This window comes from Urocampus carinirostris, chromosome 20 (assembly GCF_059441175.1).
Source record: "Urocampus carinirostris isolate Australia breed hairy pipefish chromosome 20, RoL_Ucar_1.0, whole genome shotgun sequence".
NCBI classification, from domain to species: Eukaryota; Metazoa; Chordata; class Actinopteri; order Syngnathiformes; family Syngnathidae; genus Urocampus; species Urocampus carinirostris.
In genome coordinates this window covers 716,239-740,214 of record NC_142368.1, presented here as the reverse complement: position 1 = coordinate 740,214, position 23,976 = coordinate 716,239, and the positions used below count along the sequence as shown (strand labels likewise).

Genomic DNA, 23,976 nt, shown 5'->3' with positions numbered 1-23,976 from the left:
TCCACACAGAAGGTTCGATCCCATGACCTCAGAACTGTGCTGCACACGCGCCAACCACTTCGCCCCTGTGCTCCACCCAAACATATGTAAGTAATTTGACACAGACCTGCAGGGTACCCCATGACGCTAAATATCCTGTCCAGTTGGTCGTGATGAAAGGGGTTGCTGGTCTTGATGTCTTCCTGACGACAATGGAAAATGGGCTCCGACGTCAGCAGCTCGGCGAAGATGCAGCCGATGGCCCAGATGTCTGTTTTCAGACACGAAGAGGGATGATGATGAGTGAGGTTTTTATCCAGGGAGATGTGTAGCCACGCTAACTTCAGAAATCTGTTTAGTTGTGTCCGGAGTCGGGCTCACCGATAGCTTTGGTGTAGTGTCGGGCCCCCAAGAGCAGCTCGGGAGCCCGGTACCAGAAGGTCACCACCACAGGGTCCAGGTCGGCCAGCGGCTTAAGGGGAGAGTTGAAGAGTCTCGCGAATCCCATGTCGGCTACGTCGGGTAGGGAAAGGGGATGCAAAAATATCATCAGTTTTCTTTCCCAATTGTTCCAAGTTCACAGATCCATTATCCCACCACCGTTCCAGTAAAATTCACCTGGTATCCCAGTCCAAATCTACCCAAAGTCAATTGGATGTGGTTCTTGAACTTTTTGGAGAATTTTTTTTATTTCGGCCTGAGTTTTTTGCAATCAAATTCCTAAATATGAGTGTCTCATCCACATCCTAGCTGGTAAACAGGCTTGACCTGGTACCTTGTCAATTTTAATCCAAATATGAACATTTAAACATTGTATTTTACACATTTTTATATTGCTAAGTCTATGCCTTTCCAAAATTATGCATGGAACCAGTTCACAGCCCTAGAAACGTTGCATTAGTGTATTTTACCGAGGCCAATTTTTAGACATCGTGAAAGAGTTGTAAATGTTTGCCTTTTCTTTCTAGAAGTCAATCCATGATCATAATAATAATATAATAATAATAATTTCCTTGTATTGTCATTCTGTGTAACAATGTACACAGAACGAAATGTCGATTACACCTGACCCGTTGTAGCGAGCCGATGCAGCCGCAGCCAACAGAGGGCGCCGCCGACCACTTTTTAAGTCTTAGGAATGACTCGGCCGGGGCGCGAACCACCGACCTCCCAGTCTCAAAGCGGGCGCCTTACCATCATGCACGGTTCCGCGTAATACTCGTGTGTAAAAATGGATCCCATATATTTGTTGGCCTGGAGAGGAATGGGCGCCACCAAGCTGTATTTGCCCAAGTCACACCACATGAAATGGTGCCTCTAGGACCTTAGTGGTTAAGGGATACATCTACCAAACCTATCCCCACAAAACCATCCTATTATAATATATATATAAAAAAAAAATCCTGCTCACAAGTCCCACCTGGTGGTTGTCGGTGTCACTGCTGAAATCCAAATAAAAGAAATGAGGCCTCAAATGTGCCTTAGCAAAGACAGAAAGACGCGTACTTGTTTGGAGGGGATTTAAGTAATGGCTTAAAAAGAGCGTAGTAAGAGTATGGTTCCTCCCTTACAAATTTACTCAGGTAAAAAATCAAAATGATAGTGAAATAAATTACTCCTGGGAGGACAAAATGTCTCGAAATTTACTCAAGTAAATGTAACGGAGTTAATGAATCAAATATACTGTTCTTCCTCCCCCTTATGCCGGACTTCTCCTTGTGACTTGCAATGGCAATGCCAAGCCACTAGGGGGCAGTGTCTGTGAGGTTCTTTCAATCTATCATCATTGAACCCGTGGCCTATGGAATCGGACAACAATTTCAAGCATTGACATGCACTTCAACCAAAATCCACCCCCTTTTCACAAAAACGTCAAATTTTGAGAATTTTTAAGGATTTCAAGCACCTGTACGAACCCCTATTTAAAAAATTCTCTCAGTGAGGTCTTTCCGAGTCTTCCGCTCGCTTTCTCAAGGAAAAAAACGAAATGTGAGTGTCTGCTCTCACACCCGCTTATCTGCAAGTCTTTCGGAGGCCGAGTTGACCCCACCGAAGAACAAACATTGCCGAAATCCTATCAAGAATGATTATTTCGAGAAAAAAAACAAAGGTTCTCGATTCGACCTTACCGATTTTAACTCTTCCTCGTTCGGGTCCTTCGCCCATCACCAAGATGTTTGCCGGTTTCTGCGGAACAAAAGACAAACCTCAAGCTCATTTTGACGATACAGATACTTTCAATTGGATGCATCGTCTGGGATTAGTAGCACATCCGCCCGACACGCAGAAGGTCCCCGGTTCGAGACCGGCTGGGAATATATGTTGGCCTGGAGGGGGATGGGTGCCACCAGGCTGTACTTGCCCAAAACACACCACAGGAAATAGATAGATAGATAGATAGATAGATAGATAGATAGATGTCTGGATAGATGTTTAGAAAGATAGATATAGATAGATGTCTAGATAGATGTCCAGACAGATAGATGTCTAGATAGATAGATAGATGTTTAGATAGATAGATGTCTAGATACTAGATAAATAAAAAGATAGATGTTTAGATAGATAGATAGATAGACAGATGTCTAGATATAGATAGATGTCTAGATAGATAGATGTCTAGATAGATAGATAGATAGATGTCTAGACAGATAGATGTCTAGAGATTGATAGATGTCTTGATAGATAGATGTCTAGATAGATGTCTAGATAGATGTCTAGACGGATAGATGTCTAGATGTTTAGAGATTGATAGATGTCTAGATAGATAGATGTCTAGATAGATAGATAGATAGATGTCTAGATGTCTAGATAGATAGATAGATAGATAGATAGATGTCTAGATGTCTAGATAGATAGATAGATAGATAGATAGATAGATAGATAGATAGATAGATAGATAGATAGATAGATAGATAGATAGATAGATAGATAGATGTCTAGATGTCTAGATGTTTAGAGATTGATAGATGTCTAGATAGATGTCTAGATAGATAGATGGATACATAGATAGATAGATGGATAGATAGATAGATAGATGTCTAGATGTCTAGATAGATAGATAGATAGATAGATAGATAGATAGATAGATAGATAGATAGATAGATAGATAGATGTCTAGATGTTTAGAGATTGATAGATGTCTAAATAGATAGATGTCTAGATAGATGTCTAGATAGATAGATGGATAGATAGATACTTTATGTTTCCCCGTAGGGAAATTCCCATTTACAGCAGTATCCTTGAGTTGAAAAATAAAATAATAAAATAAAAGATATAGAGTACAAAAATACCCAATATAACGTGTTGATATAGAGTATTTAAATAGTCCTAGGGGAAATACACACTGTCATAAAAATAGGCTAATATGCAAATGTGGGGGTGGGAATTCATGTGGGCTTTTACTCCCCCGGGTGGAGTTCAAGAGCCTCATGGCATGAGGAAGTAATGATCTCCTCAGTCTGCCTCTACCACCCGTGTTCTTCGGGGATTTAAGGACACCTTTTTCATGGTCAAGGGATTTCAAAACCAATTTTCCAATTTCCCCAGTACTATCAGAAATCATCTGCTGTGAATATAAATATATCTGCCATTTACAAATTCCATTTTTAATCTTGCGTGTGCATTTATTGAGACAAGTGATTTTTAGATCTTGAGTAAATCACAAATACATATATATATATACATCTTTGTCCCCTGCCCACTGAAGCCCGAAGATAGCTGGGATGGGCTCCAGCACCCCCGCGACCCTACTGGGGATAAGCCGTGCAGATCATGGATGGATGGACATCTTTGTTCTCTCTTTTTCTCTGTTCTGTCTATCTCTTTCTACGCTCTATATCTCTCGTTCACTCTCTTTTGTTCTTTCTCTGTTCTCTCTTTCTTTCACTGCCCAATGGACTAGTCCAGCCCCCGTGAGAGTTTCGATCCTACCATGTGTCCACCACCCACCCGAGCTGAAAACCCCCGCTGCAGTTTATCGTTTTCCCAATATTAAAACCTCCAAAGTCATCTGAGAAAGTCTGCACGGTCACACCGTGCCATCCTAACAGAGTCCAGCCGTCAGTTCCATCTCATGCGAAAGAGCGTCTCGCTAAGAGGAAGCCTCTGCAGATCACCTTGAGGAACCCTCCCCGTGTCCGGCTCCACATGGTACGGCCCGCCATCCTTTTGCGGCGTGAGCATCTCCACGGCAGCGGCGGCGGCGAGCAGCCCGAGGCGCTTACGTAACCCCCGTGGGGGTGAGCGGACGAGAGGGGAGTCTGCCCCCCCCCCCACCGGGGGGGAGGACCACCGATGGGGGATGGGCGACGCGAGCGCCGTGCCGCAATGCAAAGCGCGTTCCGCGACGGAGCGGGGAAAAGAGCTCGGGAAGGTTCCGCACCACGCTTACCGTAGCTCGACAATAACAATGGCAGGAAATCGAGCCGACTGGAAGAATAATACGGCGCCGCCTTATCAAAAATCAGATAGGTCTGTCCCCGACAATGGAGCCTTTCAAAAAGCATTCTTCGCGTGTTAAAATCGGGCCGCTATTCTGAAAATGGTGGTGTGAGCGACCACACGAGAAGTAACAAGCCTTTAAGCGATTCCGCTTACTCGCCTGATTTTCAAAAGCTGGGGTATTTTACTTTTTTAGACATCGTGAAAGAGTTGTAGATAAGAATCGATCAATGATTGTGTCATGATAACTGATGCGGGGAACCTGAGGCAGCCCCGTTGGCGCCAACAGCCGCGAGACCCGATTGGCTGTTGGACCTTCTTTAAACTCCCGTCTTCCGAAAGGAAGCCGTCGGACCGTCTGCGAACCTAAGCTCTCAGCTAGGCAAGCTTTTTGTACTCTCCGACATTATCCTGCAGTCACGAACCAAGGCAGGGAACAGGATTGAGTACCCAATAGCGTAACGTACTCACAATTTATTAGGGAGAGGAGGAATGCGCTAACACTTGATTCGGGGATCAATGGTCGCAGAAGTGGATTGAAATCCAAACATAAGAGTGGTCAAAATCAAACAATTCAGGCCAAAAAAATAAAACAGGATCAAACGAAGGCAAATTTACAGACTAGGCATTTCACAGAGTTTAACAGGAGTCTTGCAGAAGTTTCACAGACGCTCAGACAACTAACGGCTCAAAGGACCGCGTTGAGGTACTCCCAAGGAGCAATCAGTCAACGTGTCTCAGCCGGTGTCCATGGGCGGGGCCAATTGGGCACCGTGGTAACCGCGACAGAACCCGGCGCCACCCGGCTGAAACCAACTGGGCGCCATGGCAACCGTGACTCCTGCCCTGTTTTCCTGCCTGTTACCTGTTGCCGACCTCTTTTCTGGACCCGTTTCTGTTTTGCTCCTCCGTCCCGGCCATCGACCTGTTTTTGCCCTGTTTCCTGCCTGATACCTGTTGCCATCCTGTTTCTGGACCCGTTTTTGCTTTTGCTCCTCTGTCCCGACCATTGACCTGTTTTCGCCCTGTTTCCTGCCTGATACCCGTTGCTGACCTCTTTTCTGTACCCGTTTCTGTTCTGCTCCTCCGCCCCGGCCATTGACCTTTTTTTCCCGGTGCCAACGACAACCCTCGGTCGACACGGAAGTGCCACTTCCACGTTCTTGCCATCAGCTACCTGTGACCTCCGATCATCGGATCGTGGATGCAAGCACTGCTGTCTTTCTTAATAAAAACTGAGTAAAACGAACGCTATTGGGTCCTGTCTCCGTTCCTGGTTTGTGACAGATTGTGCACACTTGCATGTCAGAATGGTGCTTAAAAATGTCTCCCAAGTTTCATTTAACCACGTTTATATCCCGCTTCGATTGTATCGAATTATGTTGGGAATTTCATGAGCTAACCAATGTGTCCATCATTATTTCATTAGGTGACTACTGGAGGCAAAATATATATATTTAAAAAAAACGGTGGCGCAGTGGTTGGCACGTGTGCGGCACAGTTCTGAGGTCATGGTATCGGACCTCCCGTGTGGAGTTTGCATGTTCTCCTCGTGTTTCCTCCCATATTCCAAAAACATGCATGTCAGGTGAATTGGCAGTCCAAAATGTCCCTAGGTGTGAATGAGCGAGCCAATTGTCTGTCTCTGTGTCCCCTGCCCACTGCCTGAGGAAGGCTGGGATGAGCTCCAGCACCCCCGTGACCCTACTGAGGATAAACGGTGCAGATAATGGATGGAATTTCGAGCATTCCACCAATTCTAATCCCCGCAAGCTACGGAAGAGCGAAGCGGTGAAGCTCAAAGAGGCTCACCAGATCCCTGTGGAGAACCCAGTTGGCGTGCAGGTAATGGATCCCGTCTAGGATCTGGTACAGGAGAGACTTGACCATCCCTCGGGGCAGCTGCACTGGCTTTTTGTTGGCCTTGGACGCTCGATGGAACTTGATGATGTGCTAACACAAAGAATACAACTTTCAAACTAGGATTTGGGTTAGGGTAGAGGTCTCGGTTAAGAGTTAGGGTTGAGGGTTGGAGTTTTTGGGTTAGGGGGTGAGCTTCATATCTATAGGGTTTGGGTTAGGGTTTATGGGTAGAACTAGGATTAGGGATAACATACCTGTCGCGCTACAGGGGCTCCCTGCCCTTACGAAATACCAAATAATCTTACTCCATTTTTTTTTTTCAAACGTGTTTATTGATGTCGTTTAACATGTTATATCGTACATGTGTTTCGTGAAATCATATATATTGTTCGTTCACATTTTGTTGTGAGATCCTGATTTGCTGGACAGGAATGAGCTTTATTATAAAAAAAAGTCAAAAATGAAGTCGCTCGGACGTTCACTGTAGAAGGAAAAAATACATGCGAATAGAATGAAGTCGAATTTTCTTATTCAAATGATGAATTCATTTTCTGCATTCAACTATTGTTGGTAATATACTGATTAAAAGGATAACCACAAACCTGTTTTTTTTTCATGTTCTCCTTTTATACTTCCTTTTTTTCTTAACTTCTTTATACAACATAAAAAATCGTAATAGAATGCATCAAACCAAGTGAGCTGTTGGAGAGCCGGCTCTATTGAAAGAGTCGAGCCGAAAAAGCCGATTCTCTAAAAAGAGACGGACTTCCTTTCGCTACACAACTACATGAAATCCGATGTTGAATGATGCATGATGGGAAATCCCCAGGCGGCAGACGCATGCGCACAGTAGCATCAAACCGCTGGCTTCGTTTGCAACGGAAAGAAAAGGTTGGCGAGATAGAGGCTACCGCGGCCAACTCGTTTGATTTGATTGATTTGCCATTTTGTGATAGTCGGTGTATACTGGATGGTAGCCATCATTGACAAATTTGCATTTTTCCATACAGATTTTCTTAAATTGCATAATAAACCTACTTTGTACGGCAAAAACGTACAGGTAGACAGGTATGGGATAAGGTGTAGGGTTGAGAAGTAAGGATAGGGCTAAGGTTTAGGGTTTTCAACTAAGGGTGAGGTTTAGATGTTAAAAATGAGATGGGCTCACCCAAAGGTCGTGTTCGGCGTAGTCCAAGAGGAGCGAGACCTTCCTGTCGCTGTGGGACAGGAAGACTTTCTGGAGGGCGATCACGTTGGGATGCTTCAGTTCTCGCAAAAGCTGGAGAAGGCAAGGGAAAGGAAAGTCTGAGAATCGCTGGGAAAACACCACCGTACGAAAGAACCTGTCGGCATTGGCGAGAAATGAAAAGAGAAGAAGAGCAAAAAGGGAAAAAAAAAAAAATGGTTTGTAGGACTTCACTAGGACACAAAAAACGAGCGACTTAAAGGTGGAAATTGTGTGTCCGGGTTGACACCATCCCCTGATCTAAAGCCTACATGAGGGCAAGGAAAAACTCGAAAACCTCAGGATAAGTCAAGTCCTGTTTATTTGGTGGCCCTTAATCACAAAGAGTCTCAAAGGGCTGCACAGACCCCAGACTATTATGACACCATTCCCTGATCTGCAACCTACATGAGGGCAAGGAAAAACTCAAAAACCTCAAGTCAAGTTGTGTTTATTTGTGACGCCCTTAATCACAAAGAGTCTCAAAAGGCTGCACATGCCAGAAAACTACAAACTATTATGACACCATCCCCTGATCTAAAACCGACATGAGGGCACAGATATATTGTCCTTTATTCAGGACGAGGTAAAGGATTCCGAAGGATTGCCTTTAAGGCTTGTATCTCTTGGTGTCCCCGTTGGATTTTTCCCCCTGAGATGAAATCATAGACACGACGAGTCACGCCAGCAAATCAGGCGTGTCCTCGGGACACCTCACAAGACCGACGTAGGGAGACACAAAGGGAGCTCCTGTTATCCATATTTTTATTGAGTTGAGAAAACAGGAGAGTTTACAACTGAGGTTGAAGGTTGCAAGTTTGGTTCTTTCCATTGAGTTGGCGGAGTACTTCATTTACCTCGTACAGGGAGTGCAGTTTGTTGTGTTTTACAGAAACGTGGATCATGTCTGGCATCCCAGACGCTAACGTGGAGCTACCCGGCTTCAGCGCTGTTAGACAGAGACACAAAAGCCCGCGGGAAGCAGAAAGGAGGCGGACTCGCTATCTACGTGAACAGGAGGTGGTGTAACCCTGGGCACAAAGATTTCCTTCTGCCGCAGGGACGTCGAACTTTTGGACTAGCGTGTGACGCCATCCACTATGCTGTTGCTAAACTACAACACAGCACCCCGAGGCCATCCTGTTAATCCGTCTGTATCTAGCTATATAGCTTCCCCGGTGAGGTTTCCAACTGTTCTCGTGTTCTTTCACGAGACTATCGTGCCGACGCGCGTCGAAATCCACATTCCGAGCGGATTTTCACGCAGCAACTGGATGAATTGATTTGGCTCTTGAATTCTGACTTGAGGGCCGCTGAAGCGAGGGTCTGGTTGAGGTTGGGCCCAATTTTCATGCAAGAAATCCGCAGTCCTTTTAAAAAAAAAGCTACACAAAATAAGATCTAAAAATATAAAATATCAAAAATCCATTATCTGCACCGCCTTATCCTCAGTAGGGTCGCGGGGGTGCTGGAGCCCATCCCAGCTGCAGTGGGCAGGGGACACCCTCAACACATCGAGACACACAACTCACTCTCTCATTCCCACCGAGGGACAATTTGGACCGGCTAATTCACCTGACATGCATGTTTTTGGAATGTGGGAGGAAACCGGAGCAAGCACGGGGAGAACATGCAAACTTCACACAGGAGGTTCGATCTCATGACCTCAGAACTGTGCCGCACACGCGCTGACCACTGCGCCGCCGCTTTATTGTGCCGTGCAACGGAAAACCTGGTTCTGATCCCTCTTCTGATAGGACAACTCCAAGATATTTCAAATCGCCGACATTTTCAAACTCTTGGTGCTTGATGTTTTCAGTGACACCTTGGAGGTTGAAGGCCACGACTTTTGTTTGTCTCTGTGCTGATTTCCATTCAGGCAGCATGGCGGCACAGTGGTTAGCGCGTGTGCGACACAGTTCTGAGGTCATGAGATCGAACCTCCTGTGTGGAGTTTGCATGTTCTCCTCGTGCTTGCGTGGGTTTCCTCCCACATTTCAAAAACATGCATGTCAGGTTAATTGGCTGGTCCAAATTGTCTCTCGGTGTGGCTGGCAACCAGTTGAAAGTGTTTCCTGCCCACTGCCCGAAGACAGCTGGGATGGGCTCTAGCACCCCCGTGACCCTACTGAGGATAAGCGGTGCAGATCACGAACGGATGGATGGATGATTTCCATCGATTGACCAGACCTCGAAGTTCCTACTTGACATTAACACTTTATAAGGGACTCGGGATGGACATATCGCCAAAATCGGCCGGGGACCGGCTCACCTGGAAAACCGAGATCGCGATCTGCCTGCCGACAGAGCGCGATCGGTTTACGGCGAAGCAGCATGTCGTCTCACCCTCTGTTTTTGTTTCGAGCCTTTTTGGGAGAAACTGATTCGAAGTGGCAGGAAAAGAATAAACGATCTCACGCTGCTATCGATTTTCACACCCTACATCCTTTAGAAGGAATGAAAGGCTGTGAAAGCTTCAATAGGGAATGGCAATAAGGCAAATGAATTTGATGAATTGGCCGACAGACAACTTGGAAATGTGCCGAATCGGCAAATCGAGGTGAGTCATTTGAGAGTTTCATTTGATACACTCATTAAAAGTGCTTGAATACTTGACAGATTTACTAAATATACTAAATACTTGATAGTGGGTAAGGCACAAGCTATCAATGTCAACTATTGATGTCAAGTCATGTTTCTTTGTTTGGCCCTTAATCACAAGGAGTCTCAAAGGGCTGGATTGACTACAGACTATTATGATATCATCCCCTGATCTAAAACCTTCATGAGCAGAAGGAAAAACTCAAAAACTTCAGTCAAGTCATGTTTATTTGTTTGGCCCTTAATCACAAAGAGTCTCAAAGGACTGCACAAACCACAGATTATTGCTAACCACAGACTATCATGACACCATCCCCTGATCTAAAACCTACATGAGGGCAAGGAAAAACTCAAAAACCTCAAATCATGTTTCTTTGTTTGGCCCTTAATCACAAGGAGTCTCAAAGAGCTGGATTGATTACAGACTATTATGATATCATCCCCTGATCTCAAACCTACATGAGCGGAAGGAAAAACTCAAAAACTTCAGTCAAGTCATGTTTCTTTGTTTGGCCCTTAATCACAAAGAGTCTCAAAGGGCTGGATTGACTACAGACTATAATGATATCACCCCCTGATCTAAAACCTACATGAGCAGAAGGAAAAACTCAAAAACTTCAGTCTAGTCATTTTTTTTTGGCCCTTAATCACAAAGAGTCTCAAAGGACTGCACAAACCACAGATTATTGCTAACTACAGACTATCATGAAACCATCCCCTGATCTAAAACCTACATGAGGGCAAGGAAAAACTCAAAAACCTCAAGTCATGTTTCTTTGTTTGGCCCTTAATCACAAGGAGTCTCAAAGGGTTGGAGTGACAACAGACTATAATGATATCATCCCATGATCTAAAACCTACATGAGCGGAAGGAAAAACTCAAAAACCTCAGTCAAGTCATGTTTATTTGTATAGCCCTAAATCACAAGAAGTCTCAAAGGGCTACACAGATCAAAGACTATTGCAAACTATTATTACAAACTATTATGACAGCATCCCCTGATCTAAAACCTACGTGAAGGCAAATGATAAACATATTATCAACATAAAATATAGATTATTCATATGCTATAGAATAGAAGTGTGTTTTAAGCTTAGATTGAAACATTTCCACTGAGGTTGCAGATCGAATCTCAGGGGGAAGAGTGTTCCACAACACCGGGGCCCCCAATGGAAAAGACTGTTGGATTTCTTCTTGGCTCTTGGGATCAAGAGTACACCAGCATGTTCAGAGCGAAGGCTCCGGACCAAAACATAGGGCGAAATTCAATCTGAAAGATATGAGGGAGCAATTCCATGCATGATTTTTTATACTACCAACAGAACCTTGAAATCACATCTTAAGCTTAACAGGGAGCCAATGCAGGTTAGCTCAAATCGGGGTCATGTGATCAAACTTTCTTGTCTTAGTTAAAAGCCCCCCTGCAGCATTGTGTACCAGCTGCAAGCTCTTGATTTTGGACTTAGGGAGACCAGAGAGTCAAATTAGTTTCTTTAACCCTTTGCCGTTCCTGTAAAATTCCCCGGAAATCTCAATCCAAGACGTACCCAAAGTCAATTGAACCCTTTGGAAAATCTTGGCGCTTTTAGTCTCTTTTGAAATGGGACACAATGTCTTGTGAGTCATCTAAGTTGGAACACACACAAATAGAAGTTTTTTTTTTTTTTTTTTTTGCAATTAAATGCCTGCAGATGGAAAACAGGTGAGACATTAGCTTGAAGCCTTACCAAGTAACTTCTCAAATTTGATCAAAATCTGAAAAAAATAGACATTGTATTTTACACGTTCTTATATTGATAGGTCAAGGCATTTCCAAAAGTGGCCATTTGGAGTCAGCCCTAAAATATTTGCATTTGTGTATTTTACTATGGCCAATCTTTAGACATTGTCAAAGAGTTGTAAATGTTTGACTTTCTTTGTAAAAGTCATAATACTCGTACAAAAGCGGAGTTCACTAAAAGTTCAGCAGCTGTCACGGTTGCCATGACGCCCAAGTGGCCCCCGCCATGTGGCACCAGGTTCTGTCACGGTTGCCAGGGCCCCCAATTGGCCCCGCCCATGGACACCAGCTGAAACTTGTTGACAGATTGCTCCCTGTCACTACTTAAACACAGTCTTGTGAGTCGTTGGCGGTCGGAGCGTTTGCTAAACTCCGTTTTGACACGTCAAGCCCTGAGAATCTCCGTTTTTCCCGTGTTTTTGTTCTTGTTTTGCCAAGCCCTGTGAATCTCCGTTTTTTCCTGTGTTTTTGCTCCTGTTTTGCTTTGGCCACGATCTGTTTGATTTTGACCACTCCCGCAACCAAAGATCTCCGGATCAAGTGTGCGCTCCTTTCTCTTCTTCCCAATAAACTGCGAGTAACGTTACGCGAGTGGGTTCTGCTTCCTGTTTCCTGTCCTGGTTCCTGACACTAACAGCCTATAGAAAATAATTTGACCAGCCTGTTAATTTGTAAATAGGAATTATGTGACGAAACAGGCAGATTGTAACGAGGAACGTCCAACAATGCAGAAATGCCTTTAGGCGGATTTTTTTTTCATATCTGTTGGAATTACGGTGTGTTTTGGAGTCAGTATTTTAGACGTTTGGATTTTATGGACTCAAGTTTGGGAATAAGTGTTTCACGAATGGAATATTACTGCACTTTTGCGTGAGCTGTGCCCGCTTTATAGTTTTTGGGTATCTTGTTTCAGACGGATGGTGATGAGAACATTTTGAAACAGTCACGGTATCTTGAATCCCAAGAGCTTGGATTTTCCGATTTCAGTGACATTGTGAAATCGGGTATTTGTTTATTAACAGTCTGACGGAACGTCAAAGGGTTTTTTGCATATTCGGGGTAGAGTTTACTGCGCGTCCATAATCGATCGGTATAGTAATCTGCTAAAATAGATTAGAATCTTTGGCCCGGCCCTAGGCTGAGTTGGGTTTTATGGCCCCATGTGGCAAGGCTGGCAGATGTTCCTGAGAACAGGAATAGAAACGTTGCGTAAGGTTGGGAAGTCGTCAAATGGTTTTGGGGATTGTGACGATGGCAAAAGAGAACATTTTGGACCTGGGAAACAACGCTGACGTGTCAAACTCGTTTGCTGAGAGGAAAAACCGGATATTCTGCTTACGAGTTGCTGCGTGTTTCTCAAAAACACAACAGCGCGTGAGACGCTAAAAAGACCAAACCAAAAATAAAGACACTTTCTAACTAAAGGTCTGGAGCCTTTGCTCTGAAACGCTGGTCTACTCGTGATCCCAAGAGCCAAGAAGAAATCCAACAGTCTTTTCCATTGGGGGCCCAGGTGCTGTGGGATGCTCTTTCCCCTGAGATTGGATCTGCAACCTCAGTGGAAATGTTTCAATCTAAGGCTTAAAACACACTTTTATTCTATAGCATATGAATAACCTAGATTTCATGTTGACAGTATCAGGTGATGGTGTCATAATAGTCTGTGGTTTGCAATAGTCTTTGATCTGTGCAGCCCTTTGAGACTCTTTGTGATTAAGGGCCAGACAAACAAACAGGATTTGAGGTTTTTGAGTTTTTCCTTGCCCTCATGTAGGTTTTAGATCAGGGGATGGTGTCATAATAGTCTGTAATAATAGTTTGCAATAGTCTTTGATCTGTGGAGCCCTTTGAGACTCTTTGTGATTAAGGGCCAAACATATAAACATGACTTGAATAAACATGACTTGAGGTTTTTGAGTTTTTCCTTGCCCTCATCTAAGTTTTAGATCATGGATGGTGTCATAATAGTCTGTGGTTTGCAATAATCTCTGGTCTGTGCAGCCCTTGAGACTCTTTGTGATTAAGGGCCAAACAAATAAACAGGACTTGACTTGACTGCGGTTTTTGAGTTTTTCCTTGCCCTCATGTAGGTTTTAGATCAGGGGATGGTGTCACAATAGTCTGTAATAATAGTTTGCAATAGTCTTTGATCTGTGGAGCCCTTTGAGACTCTATGTGATTAAGGGCCAAACATATAAACATGACTTGAATAAACATGACTTGAGGTTTTTGAGTTTTTCCTTGCCCTCATCTAAGTTTTAGATCATGGATGGTGTCATAATAGTCTGTGGTTTGCAATAGTCTTTGATCTGTGCAGCCCTTTGAGACTCTTTGTGATTAAGGGCCAGACAAATAAACAGGACTTGACTTGACTGAGGTTTTTGAGTTTTTCCTTGCCCTCATGTAGGTTTTAGATCAGGGGACGGTGTCATAATAGTCTGTAATAATAGTTTGCAATAGTCTTTGATCTGTGGAGCCCTTTGAGACTCTTTGTGATTAAGGGCCAAACAAATAAACATGACTTGAGGTTTTTGAGTTTTTCCCTGCCCTCATGTAGGTTTTAGATCAGGGGATGGTGTCATTGTAGTCTGTGGTCTGTGCAGCCCTTTGAGACTCTTTGTGATTAAGGGCTAAACAAATAAACAGGACTTCACTTGACTTTACTAAATCTGTTTGTGCAAGATCCAGTCCCAGATTTAATTTTCTTGTATTTTTCGTGAGCAATCAGAATCAATTACCATTAAAAGTGAGGCGGACTTTTCCCGAAGAAGTCCAGAAACGCGCGCTGAAGTCTTTGTAGATTTCCAACTGTTTTTGTTGATTAAATAAGTTACAGTGTTTGAGTTGAAAAATAGAGTGAAATAATACTACTTCCTGGTAATCGACTTCCTAGTTTTCCGTGTCACCTCCTGAAGTTTGATCTAGTTGACATCGGTAGTTACACACCTGCTGACGGGACAAGTGCATGTTTTAATCCGTCTCCATCCATGTTGAAGGATCATCAAGGCAATGCTGTAAATTTCTAGAAGTGTTTGTGTCATGATTCCTGATGCGAGGCACCTATGCCTGTTCCTTGTCGCCAACAGCCCTGGGCGCTGATTTTAAACCCCCACCTTCCTGTCATCATTTGTCGGATCGTCTGTGAACCCACGCTACCTGCTAGGCAAGCTTTTGTGACTCCTGACTCTATCCTGCCCTGTTTTCCGTCTGATTCCCGTTGCCGACCTCTGTTCTGGACCCGTTTATGTTTTTGCTCCTCCGCCCCGGCCATCGACCTGTTTTTCCCCGCTCTCGACTTTGCCTTTGCTCGACACGGAAGTGCCACTTCCGTGTTCCTAGTGATCTGCTACCCGTGACCGACGATCACAGGATCGTGGGTGCGAGCCCTTTCCTCATTCTAAATGAAGCTGAGTAAAACGAACGCAATTGGGCCTCGTCTCCGTTCCTGGTCCGTGGCAGTTTGAGGAGTATTGTCTACATTCCTAAATTCTATGAGGTTATTATTGATGTTTTTCTTTAGCTTTAGCGAAAGAGAATGTTTCATAGCCATCAAATACTTATTGAGGGTTGAATTGATTCCGCCTACTGAGGGCTTAGGTGTGAAATGCACAGGACTGTAAAAAAAGTCACGTTTGGAAGAAAAAAATGCAAACTCACAGGAAAAGAACAATCAAACTGGATTCGGTAATCCAGTGCAGGATTCCTCGAATTCTTTAGACATTTCGCGTCAGAGTCGAATACCTTTCCAACCGATATGTCGATTGAAAGAAACCGGATAACTTCTTGAAAGGGAAGTGAACGATTTCAACATTTTATATTCTATTTACAACAATAACAACCTGGAATGCGCCTGCTGTGATGTGCTCAGAGGTCTGTGAAAGAAGACACTGGAAAACAGACAGCATGATGAAGAGCAAAAAAAACCCACACCAGGCTGGTCAGGATGATGTCATGAAAAAGTGGAGTCTCAGTAGATATGCACCTGCTCAGTGATCGTCTCTAAGGTCTGCGAAAGGAGACCCTGGAGAACAGACAGCATGATGAAGACTAAAGTACAGACCAGGCAGGCAGAGCTGTGGGAAAGTTCAAAGCGAGAACGGGTTGCAAAAAGATTTAGCAACGTTTACACATGTCCTTGGAGCACTGTGCGATGAGTAATATCAAAGTGGAGAGAAGATGAAAAACACTGCAAACCTACCAAGACCTGGCCGTCACTCTAAACTTTGAGCCCAAACAAGAAGAAAACTAATCAGAGAAGCAACCATTAAGGTCACCATCACATTGGATGACCTGCAGGCATACACAGCGGGACAATCTGTGCATAAGACAACTATTAGTCGTACTCAGCATAAATCTGCCTTTTATGGAAGAGTGGAAAAAAGAACGCCCCTTTTGAAAGAAAACTATAAAAAGGCCAGTTTGACGTTTGAAAGAAGCCACAAATAGCACGTGGAACAAAGTCCTCTGGTCACATGATCCAAATACGGAACTATTTGGGCTGAATGCAAAGCGTTACATTTGGCATAAGAGTCACACTGCCCATCACATTCCTATTGTCAAACATGGTGGTGGCAGCATCCTACTCGGGTTGATTTTCTTCAGCAGGAAGATGGATGGGTCCAAATTTGGAGTCTGCGAGAGGCCTGATCATGGGGCGAAGATTCAGCCTCCAACCTATCTCCATCCTATAGAGCAGGGGTCTCCAAACAATCACCATGAAAACGTAAGGAATTGGAGTTGTTTTGCAAGCAAGAATGGGAAAATAGTTCTCTTTCAGGATGTGCAAAACTTCTAGACACGAACCCCAAACGCCTCGTGGCTGTGATCGACAAAATAAATGGTCAATTCCGTTTGGCTTATTTTCACCATTGTGTCTAACACGTTGATTTTTGTAAATATTTGCATATTTTTTTATCTGTAAGCCTGAAATATGACAATATCAACAAGTTTTTGGGGACAGGGGGCGATACTTTTGCAAGGGACTGTAACTTTCCTCTTCCATCGTTTTCAAACCAGACGCCCTACCCACCATTTTGTTTTTTTTTCAGGATGCAACTTACAGCAATTTCCCTGCACGCCGACATGGAAATTCCCGTTCCTTCGATCTGTTTCAGCGCATACTCCTTTTCGTCCATCCTGTCGGGAAAAGGAAAGGAAAATCATGCATATTTTCGATCCTTTTGTTGCAAAAAACATCATAAAGAAGACATTGCCCAACCGAGTTCAAATAGCCTTTCTTTATTATTTTCTCGCTGCGCCGTTCTACTCTTAGCACAGTTGTGAACAGGACTCGCACGTTAGAAAATAGGAAGAGGGGATTGGGTGGAGAGCGATTTCATGCTCATCCCTGGCGTTTTTGTTCGTGTAGCCTAAAAATGGTCAAAGTAAGAAAGGCCCTGTTTCAAATACAGTCAAAATGCCAGCCCAAATCCCCAAAACGATTAAAAAATATAAGTTTATGAGCACAGTGGTACCTCTACTTATAAATGGAATTTGTAACTTTGTAACCTGAAACATTTGTAAGTTGAGACGCCCTTTGAATGTAAATGCGCTAATCTGTTCCGAACCCCGCAAAAGTAGATTTTTTTTAAAATAAATCCTAAAAGAACATCAGAACATGAAACAAATACATGTCCAAATGAGATTACCTACCGCACAATAAACATAAAACGAGAGGCACAAAAAAAAACAAAGAATTAAGGGAATCATCAAAATATTTATCTTTTAACTACCCGGGGACATGAAAAGCATGCCAGAATTCACACATATGCAGCGGTTTGCCAGGTGTTTACTGAGTGGGAAGGGGACACAAAGAGCATGCTGGGGGGGCAAATAGCAGCACGTCAGGTACTGGATTTTGGACTTTGTAACTAGAGGCGATATTTTCCCGTTCAGCTACTTTGTAACCTGAAACTTTCTGCCATTTGTAAGTAGAGGTACCGCTGTACTTGAGGGACGAGCTGACTGAGGCTGCGATTGTGACTTTAAGCCAGGAGAGGGCGGCAGAGTTGTAAAATTTCAAGTTGCGGGTACCACCTTTAAACTTGTTTTCACTCACTAAACCGATACTGTGGTACCGATAGTCTGTCATTGTTATATTTTGATATTTGACTTGTTTTCCCTTGATTTCAAACGTTTGTTTTGGATAATATGTAACTCAAGTACACTAGTTATCCTTCACGAGAATTAGAATCCAAATGGACATTCATGTTATTGATAACAGCAAGGTGAGACACGGAACCTCAGGATAAACAGAAAAGGCTCAAAAAGAATATTAGGGTACTGTAGTTTCTGGACGATAATCTGCAGTTTTCCATAGTTTGGCCAGGGGTGCGACTTATACTCCAATGCAACTTGAAAATGGATTTTTGTTCTTAATTACCGTATTTCCTGGACTATAAATTGCAGCTTTTTTCATAGCTTGCCAGGGGTGCGACCTATACACAGGTGAGACTCATATATGTTTTTTCCTTCTTAGTTACCGTATTTCCTGGACAATACGTTGTATCTTTTTCATAGTTTGCCAGGGGTTCCACTTGTACTCTGGTGCAACTTTGTTTTTTTTCCTTTTTAATTACCGTATTTCCTGGACTATACGTTGCAGCTTTTTTCAAAGTTTGGCAGGGTGCGACTTATACACAAGTGAGACTTATATATGTTTTTTCCTTCTTAGTTACCGTATTTCCTGGACTATACGTTGCAGCTTTTTTCATCGTTTGCCTGGGGTTCCACTTGTACTCTGGTAAAACTTCATGTTTTTTTTCCTTGTTAATTACCGTATTTCCTGGACTATACGTTGCAGCTTTTTTCAAAGTTTGGCAGGGGTGCGACTTATACACAGGTGAGACTTATATATGTTTTTTCCTTCTTAGTTACCGTATTTCCTGGACAATACGTTGTATCTTTTTCATAGTTTGCCAGGGGTTCCACTTGTACTCTGGTGCAACTTTGTTTTTTTTCCTTCTTAATTACCGTATTTCCTGGACTATACGTTGCAGCTTTTTTCAAAGTTTGGCAGGGGTGCGACTTATACACAGGTGAGACTTATATATGGTTTTTCCTTCTTAGTTACCGTATTTCCTGGACTATACGTTGCAGCTTTTTTCATCGTTTGCCAGGGGTTCCACTTGTACTCCGGTGCAACTTTGTTTTTTTCCTTCTCAATTGCCGTATTTTGGGGGTTATGTGTTTTTTCTCCCCTATAGTTTGTCTGGGGGTGCGACCTATACTATGGTGCGATTTATGCATGTTTTATCTTTCTTAAATATGCATTTTCTGGCTGGTGCGACTTCTCATCCGGAGCGATTAATACTCTAGAAAATACAGTACCTTGTGACTTATTTTGGGGTTTTTAATTGTTGCTGCTAAATGTTCTTGCACTTCTTTTCATTGCGTCTTGCACTTTTTCATTGTATTACCGTATTTTCTGAACTATAAATAGTTGTCATGATTACTGATGTGTCTCAGCTGTGCCCGCTCATTTGGGGCCACCCGCAGCGGGTTCTGATTGGCTCCCTGTCACTATTTGAACTCAGTCCTGTCAATCCCCTGTTGTCAGTCTGTCTGCGAACCTCTGTGTATACTAGGCAAGCCTTTTTCGACCTTGACTCCCACCTGTCCCGTTTTGGCTACCGTCTGTGTCCGGTTACGACCCGTTTTTGATCCCGACCACGTCTGCTCTCCTGTCCCGGCTTACGACCCGTTTCTGACCCCAACCACGTTTTTTGTTCTCCTGTCCCGGCTATCGACCTGTTTTTCTGTCCTTGACATCGCTCGCTACGGAAGATCCACTTCCGTGTTCAGATCACTATCTGAGTACGAGAGCGACTTGCTTTCTGCGCCTTCTTTTAATAAAACTTGTGAGAAACGTAACGCAATTGGGTTCTGTTTCCGTTCTAGTCCTGAAAATAGCAGTTATTTTTCGGAGTTTGACAGGGGAGCGCCTTATACACAGGTGAGACTTATATATGGTTTTTCCTTCTTATTTACTGTATTTCCTGTACTTTAAGTCACAGTTTTTTTCACAGTTCGGCCACGGTTGCGAACTGTACTCTGGTGCAATTTATATATGTTTTTTCCTTCTTAAATATGCCATTTTTGGCTGGTGCGACTTCTCATCCGGAGCGATTTACAGTTCAGAAAGTACAGTAGATAAGCGATATTTAAAATGTAGTAATTCCGTTATCGATGATTCATTCTTTCATTTTCATTTTTTTTTTTAATTGAGCTTTCAACTATTTTTCATAAGAAAATTTTGAGCGAGTTACTCTGAGTGATATTACATCTGTCAAGGTTCAGAGTCACTGCAACGAGAAAGAATAATAAATAACATTTCAGTTTTGCAGGGCGGAGGCGCTAGAGTGCCATCTGCATAAAAATCTCATGTCATTAGCTTCACCGCTTATCCTCAGTAGGGTCGCGGGGGTGCTGGAGCCCATCCCAGCAATCATCGGGCAGTGGGCAGGGGACACCCTGAACGGGTTGCCAGCCAATCGCAGGGCACACGGGGACAGAGAACTCGCTCGCTCAGTCACACCTAGGGACAATTTGGACCGGCCAATTCACCTGAAATGCGTGTTTTTGGAACGTGGGAGGAAACCGGAGTGCCCGGAGGAAACCCACGCAAGCACGGGGAGAACATACAAACTCCGCACAGGAAGTCTGGAGCTGGATTTGAACCCACGCAAGAGGTTCCCAAGACATGAACTGTGCCGCACATGCGCTAACCACTGCGCTGCCGTGCTGCCCCCCTGCATAACAATCAAAACTAATATTACACTTACAAGTAATATCAGCTAACGGCTGCGTATAAATGATGAAGAAAAGAGGACCAAACACTGAGCCCTGCGGAACGCCTCACGTAACACTAAAAGGCTCAGAATTCATAGTCTGTGGTCTGCTCGGTCCTTTGAGTTTTTTGGGGGGATTAAGGGCTATACCATGGGTTGGTAACCTATGGCTCGTGAGCTGTATATGGCTCTTTTCATGAGTACATATACAAAAGTTGACAGCAGTACATTTATCAGTGGCGTTCCACAGTCTGGGTAATAGCAGTGGTTCAGTCCAGGTTCCCGACCCCCGGGCTATACAATAAAAACGACTCGATGCGTTCTATTTAAAGTGTTATTTTCGATTTTTGAATCGGAGTGTGGATAATGGATTAGGAGTGATGGAATTTCCCTCACGAATGAATCGTGCCAATTAACAATGCGACTTGGATTTATCGTTGTTGGAAAAATACACGAGAAAAAAAAGGGGGGGGGGAAGTTATTTATATTTGAGGCCAGCTGAACGAATGCAGCCTTATAAAAAAATAAAATAATAATAAGACGACATGTAAAAGTAGCATGGGATTGATTGTGACCCGCGACCAAAACGAGTGGTGTATCTGTCCACCCAAGAAAAAGGGGAAAGGAGTTTGGATATGACCACCACCTTTCACAGGCAGTTGGGTAGGTTACCCTAGATGTGAAAGAAAAAAGCTGACTCAGCTCTTTTGGTGCCTTTTTTTCCCAGGAAGAGATTCCTCTCTCCTAGGCCAGATTGACGTTGAATAGCAATTCCATCTTTTACAGGCAGTCGTGAGAAAACTGCCCAGAAAAAAAATGACTATGCATTGTTTGTTTCGATGACTCAGCAGTATTCCCAGAAAGACATTCCACTCTCCCAGACCAGAAGCAGTTCTGCCAGGATCACAATCTTTCACAAGTAGGAGGTGAAAATGAATATAAACTGAATCTTTAGCAAGCAGTCGGGTGAGTTACCCCAGATGTGACAAATGAACCAAAAAAAGGTGACTTGGAATTTGGGGTTTTGCTTATTTTCCAGAAATCCATTACATCCAAGTCAAAACAACATTCAATTTTGACACAATGTCTTGCAGACATTTAGAAGGGTTGAAAGACATTCCACTCTACCAGTCCAGAACGACATTGAATATCAACACCGTATTTTACAACTAGTCAGGTAGATGACCTCAGAAGTAAAACTGCCCAGGAAATGATGATTTGTCCCAGAAAGACATTCTACTCTCCTAGGCCGGAATCACAATAATTTATAGCCACATAATTTGGTCACTCTTGAGGTAAAAATTCCCCAAAAACTGACTCAGAACTTTTGGTTTTGACGACCCTGCGTTTTTTTCCCCAGAAAGAAATTCCACTCTACCAGTCCAGAACGACATCGAATATCAACACTGTATTTTACAACCAGTCAGGTCGGTGGCCTCAGATGTAAAAACTGCCCAAAAAAGATGATTTGTCCCAGAAAGACATTCTACTCTCCTAGGCTAGGATCACAATAGTTCATAAGCAATCAATTTTGTCACTCTTGAGGTAAATAGTCCCCCCAAAAAACTGACTCACAACTTTTGGTTTTGCCGACTCTGCGTTTTGCATTTTTTTTCCAGAAAGACATTCTACTCTCCTAGGCCAGGATCACAATCATTTATAGCCAATCAATTTGGTCACTCTTGAGGTAGAAATTCCCTCTCAAAAACTGACTCAGCACTTTTGGTTTTGCTGACTAGTTTTATTTATCTAGAAAGACATTCACCTCTTCCCGGCCAGAACAATTTTCAATTGCAACACAATTTCTTGCAAAAGTGTTGACGTAGATGTGAAATAAATGCCAAAACGTTTTTGAGTTGATTTTGCGACGCGGGAAATAGTCTTGTGAAAATTGACCTTTTGTGCATCGCATTGACATAAAATAGACTTGAAAGAGAAGCATAAGATACAAATAATATCAGGATAAATAAGCAATAATAGTATTGCGATGAAAAGCAGTGCAATAGCAACAACAACAATCCCAAATAAGTTGCGAGATGTTTACTTTTGCAATTGTGCGCGCTCGTTTAGGGTGGTGACGGCCCTGAAACAGTTGAGTACTCGTTTTGAGCGAGAAAAACGAAAAAAAGTTGGATCGGGGAGGGGTAGCGTGTAGTTACAGCGCGTCTTACGGACAGTGTTCGAATCCCGAACGTTCGGGGGAGGGGAGCGGGGCTGGCGCGCGGGCTCCACGAAAAACCAAAACACGGACCGCCACTTTTGGGGTCCGCCGTGCGCGCGAAAGGAAATCTATCGGACGTCGTTCCGCGTCCCTTACCCGTCTCTGCGCTTGGCTTTATAAACGTGCCCGTAGGTCCCTCGACCCACTTTGCAACCTTCATATTCGAAGAGATCCTCCACCCGCTCCCGCTCGGCGGCCAGCTTGGTTTTGAAGTCGTAGTCCATTCTAAGCCATAAATAGGCGCTCATTGACAAAAGCATGGAATCAAATATTCATTAGGACGTGCGTGAATTCAATCATCTCGCTCGTCTTGATTCCCCCCCCCCCCCCCCACCATTTCCTTGTTTGGGATTTTGGTGCGCTCCGTTTAATGTTCACTGGTTCTTCGACGTTGGTCGTGGGCGCGCGGTGGCCGACGGGTAGTGTGGTCATCCGAGGAGGACGCTGCCGTTGCTTTTCCAGGGAAGGGGGAAGCGTGGAAACTACAAGCCGCCTTTCTGGCTGCGGTGCCTGACGCTCGTGTTGGCTTTTGAGAGGGCGGCGATTGGTTGCTTGGCTGATGACGTCAGCTCGCTCTCGTAGTACGACTGAACCTCGGCAACACCGAAGTACACTTTTTAGACAAACTAAAAAAAGAATACACTTGGCAAAAAATATCACTCAGATGTCAGGAATCTCCAACTTTGGGTCATTACGAATAGAATAGAATAGAATAGAATAGATTAAAACGGAATAGAATTGAGAGAGAAAGAGAAAGAGAAAGAGAAAGAGAAAGAGAAAGAGAAAGAGAAAGAGAAGAGAAGAGAAGAGAAGAGAAGAGAATATGGGAGTTCTGGGTTGTAATGTTCAATTATTCTAACAAGCAGTTGGACTAAAAAACAACAACAACGGGTGTTATTATCATAAAAAATGTAGCAAAAACTTGTTAAAAATCGAGTTGATTATTTAGTTTGGGTTTTACTTTAAGATTTTTTTTTGCAGGAATACAATTTGGTTAGCTCTAAAAGAAAAGAAAATAGATCTACTGAAAATCCACTTCAGAGAAATAATCACAATTAATCCCAATCAATTGTAATG

The 23,976-nt window shown here is 43.5% G+C and overlaps 1 protein-coding gene across 1 annotated transcript in view; it reads right to left on the bottom strand.

The window, feature by feature from the left end:
• Nucleotides 1-23,214, bottom strand: part of cdk19 (cyclin dependent kinase 19) — a 37,019-nt gene extending 13,805 nt beyond the window's left edge. Inside the window, exons 1-7 of the mRNA XM_088325297.1 lie at nt 22,996-23,214; nt 16,950-17,025; nt 7,451-7,561; nt 6,232-6,372; nt 2,109-2,166; nt 361-492; nt 107-250 (exon numbers count right to left, since the gene is read on the bottom strand). Coding sequence (XP_088181423.1) covers nt 107-250; nt 361-492; nt 2,109-2,166; nt 6,232-6,372; nt 7,451-7,561; nt 16,950-17,025; nt 22,996-23,159 — 826 coding nt within the window. The 5' untranslated portion in view covers nt 23,160-23,214. The remainder of the gene's footprint in view (nt 1-106; nt 251-360; nt 493-2,108; nt 2,167-6,231; nt 6,373-7,450; nt 7,562-16,949; nt 17,026-22,995) is intronic.
• Between the last annotated feature and the right edge of the window lie 762 nt (nt 23,215-23,976).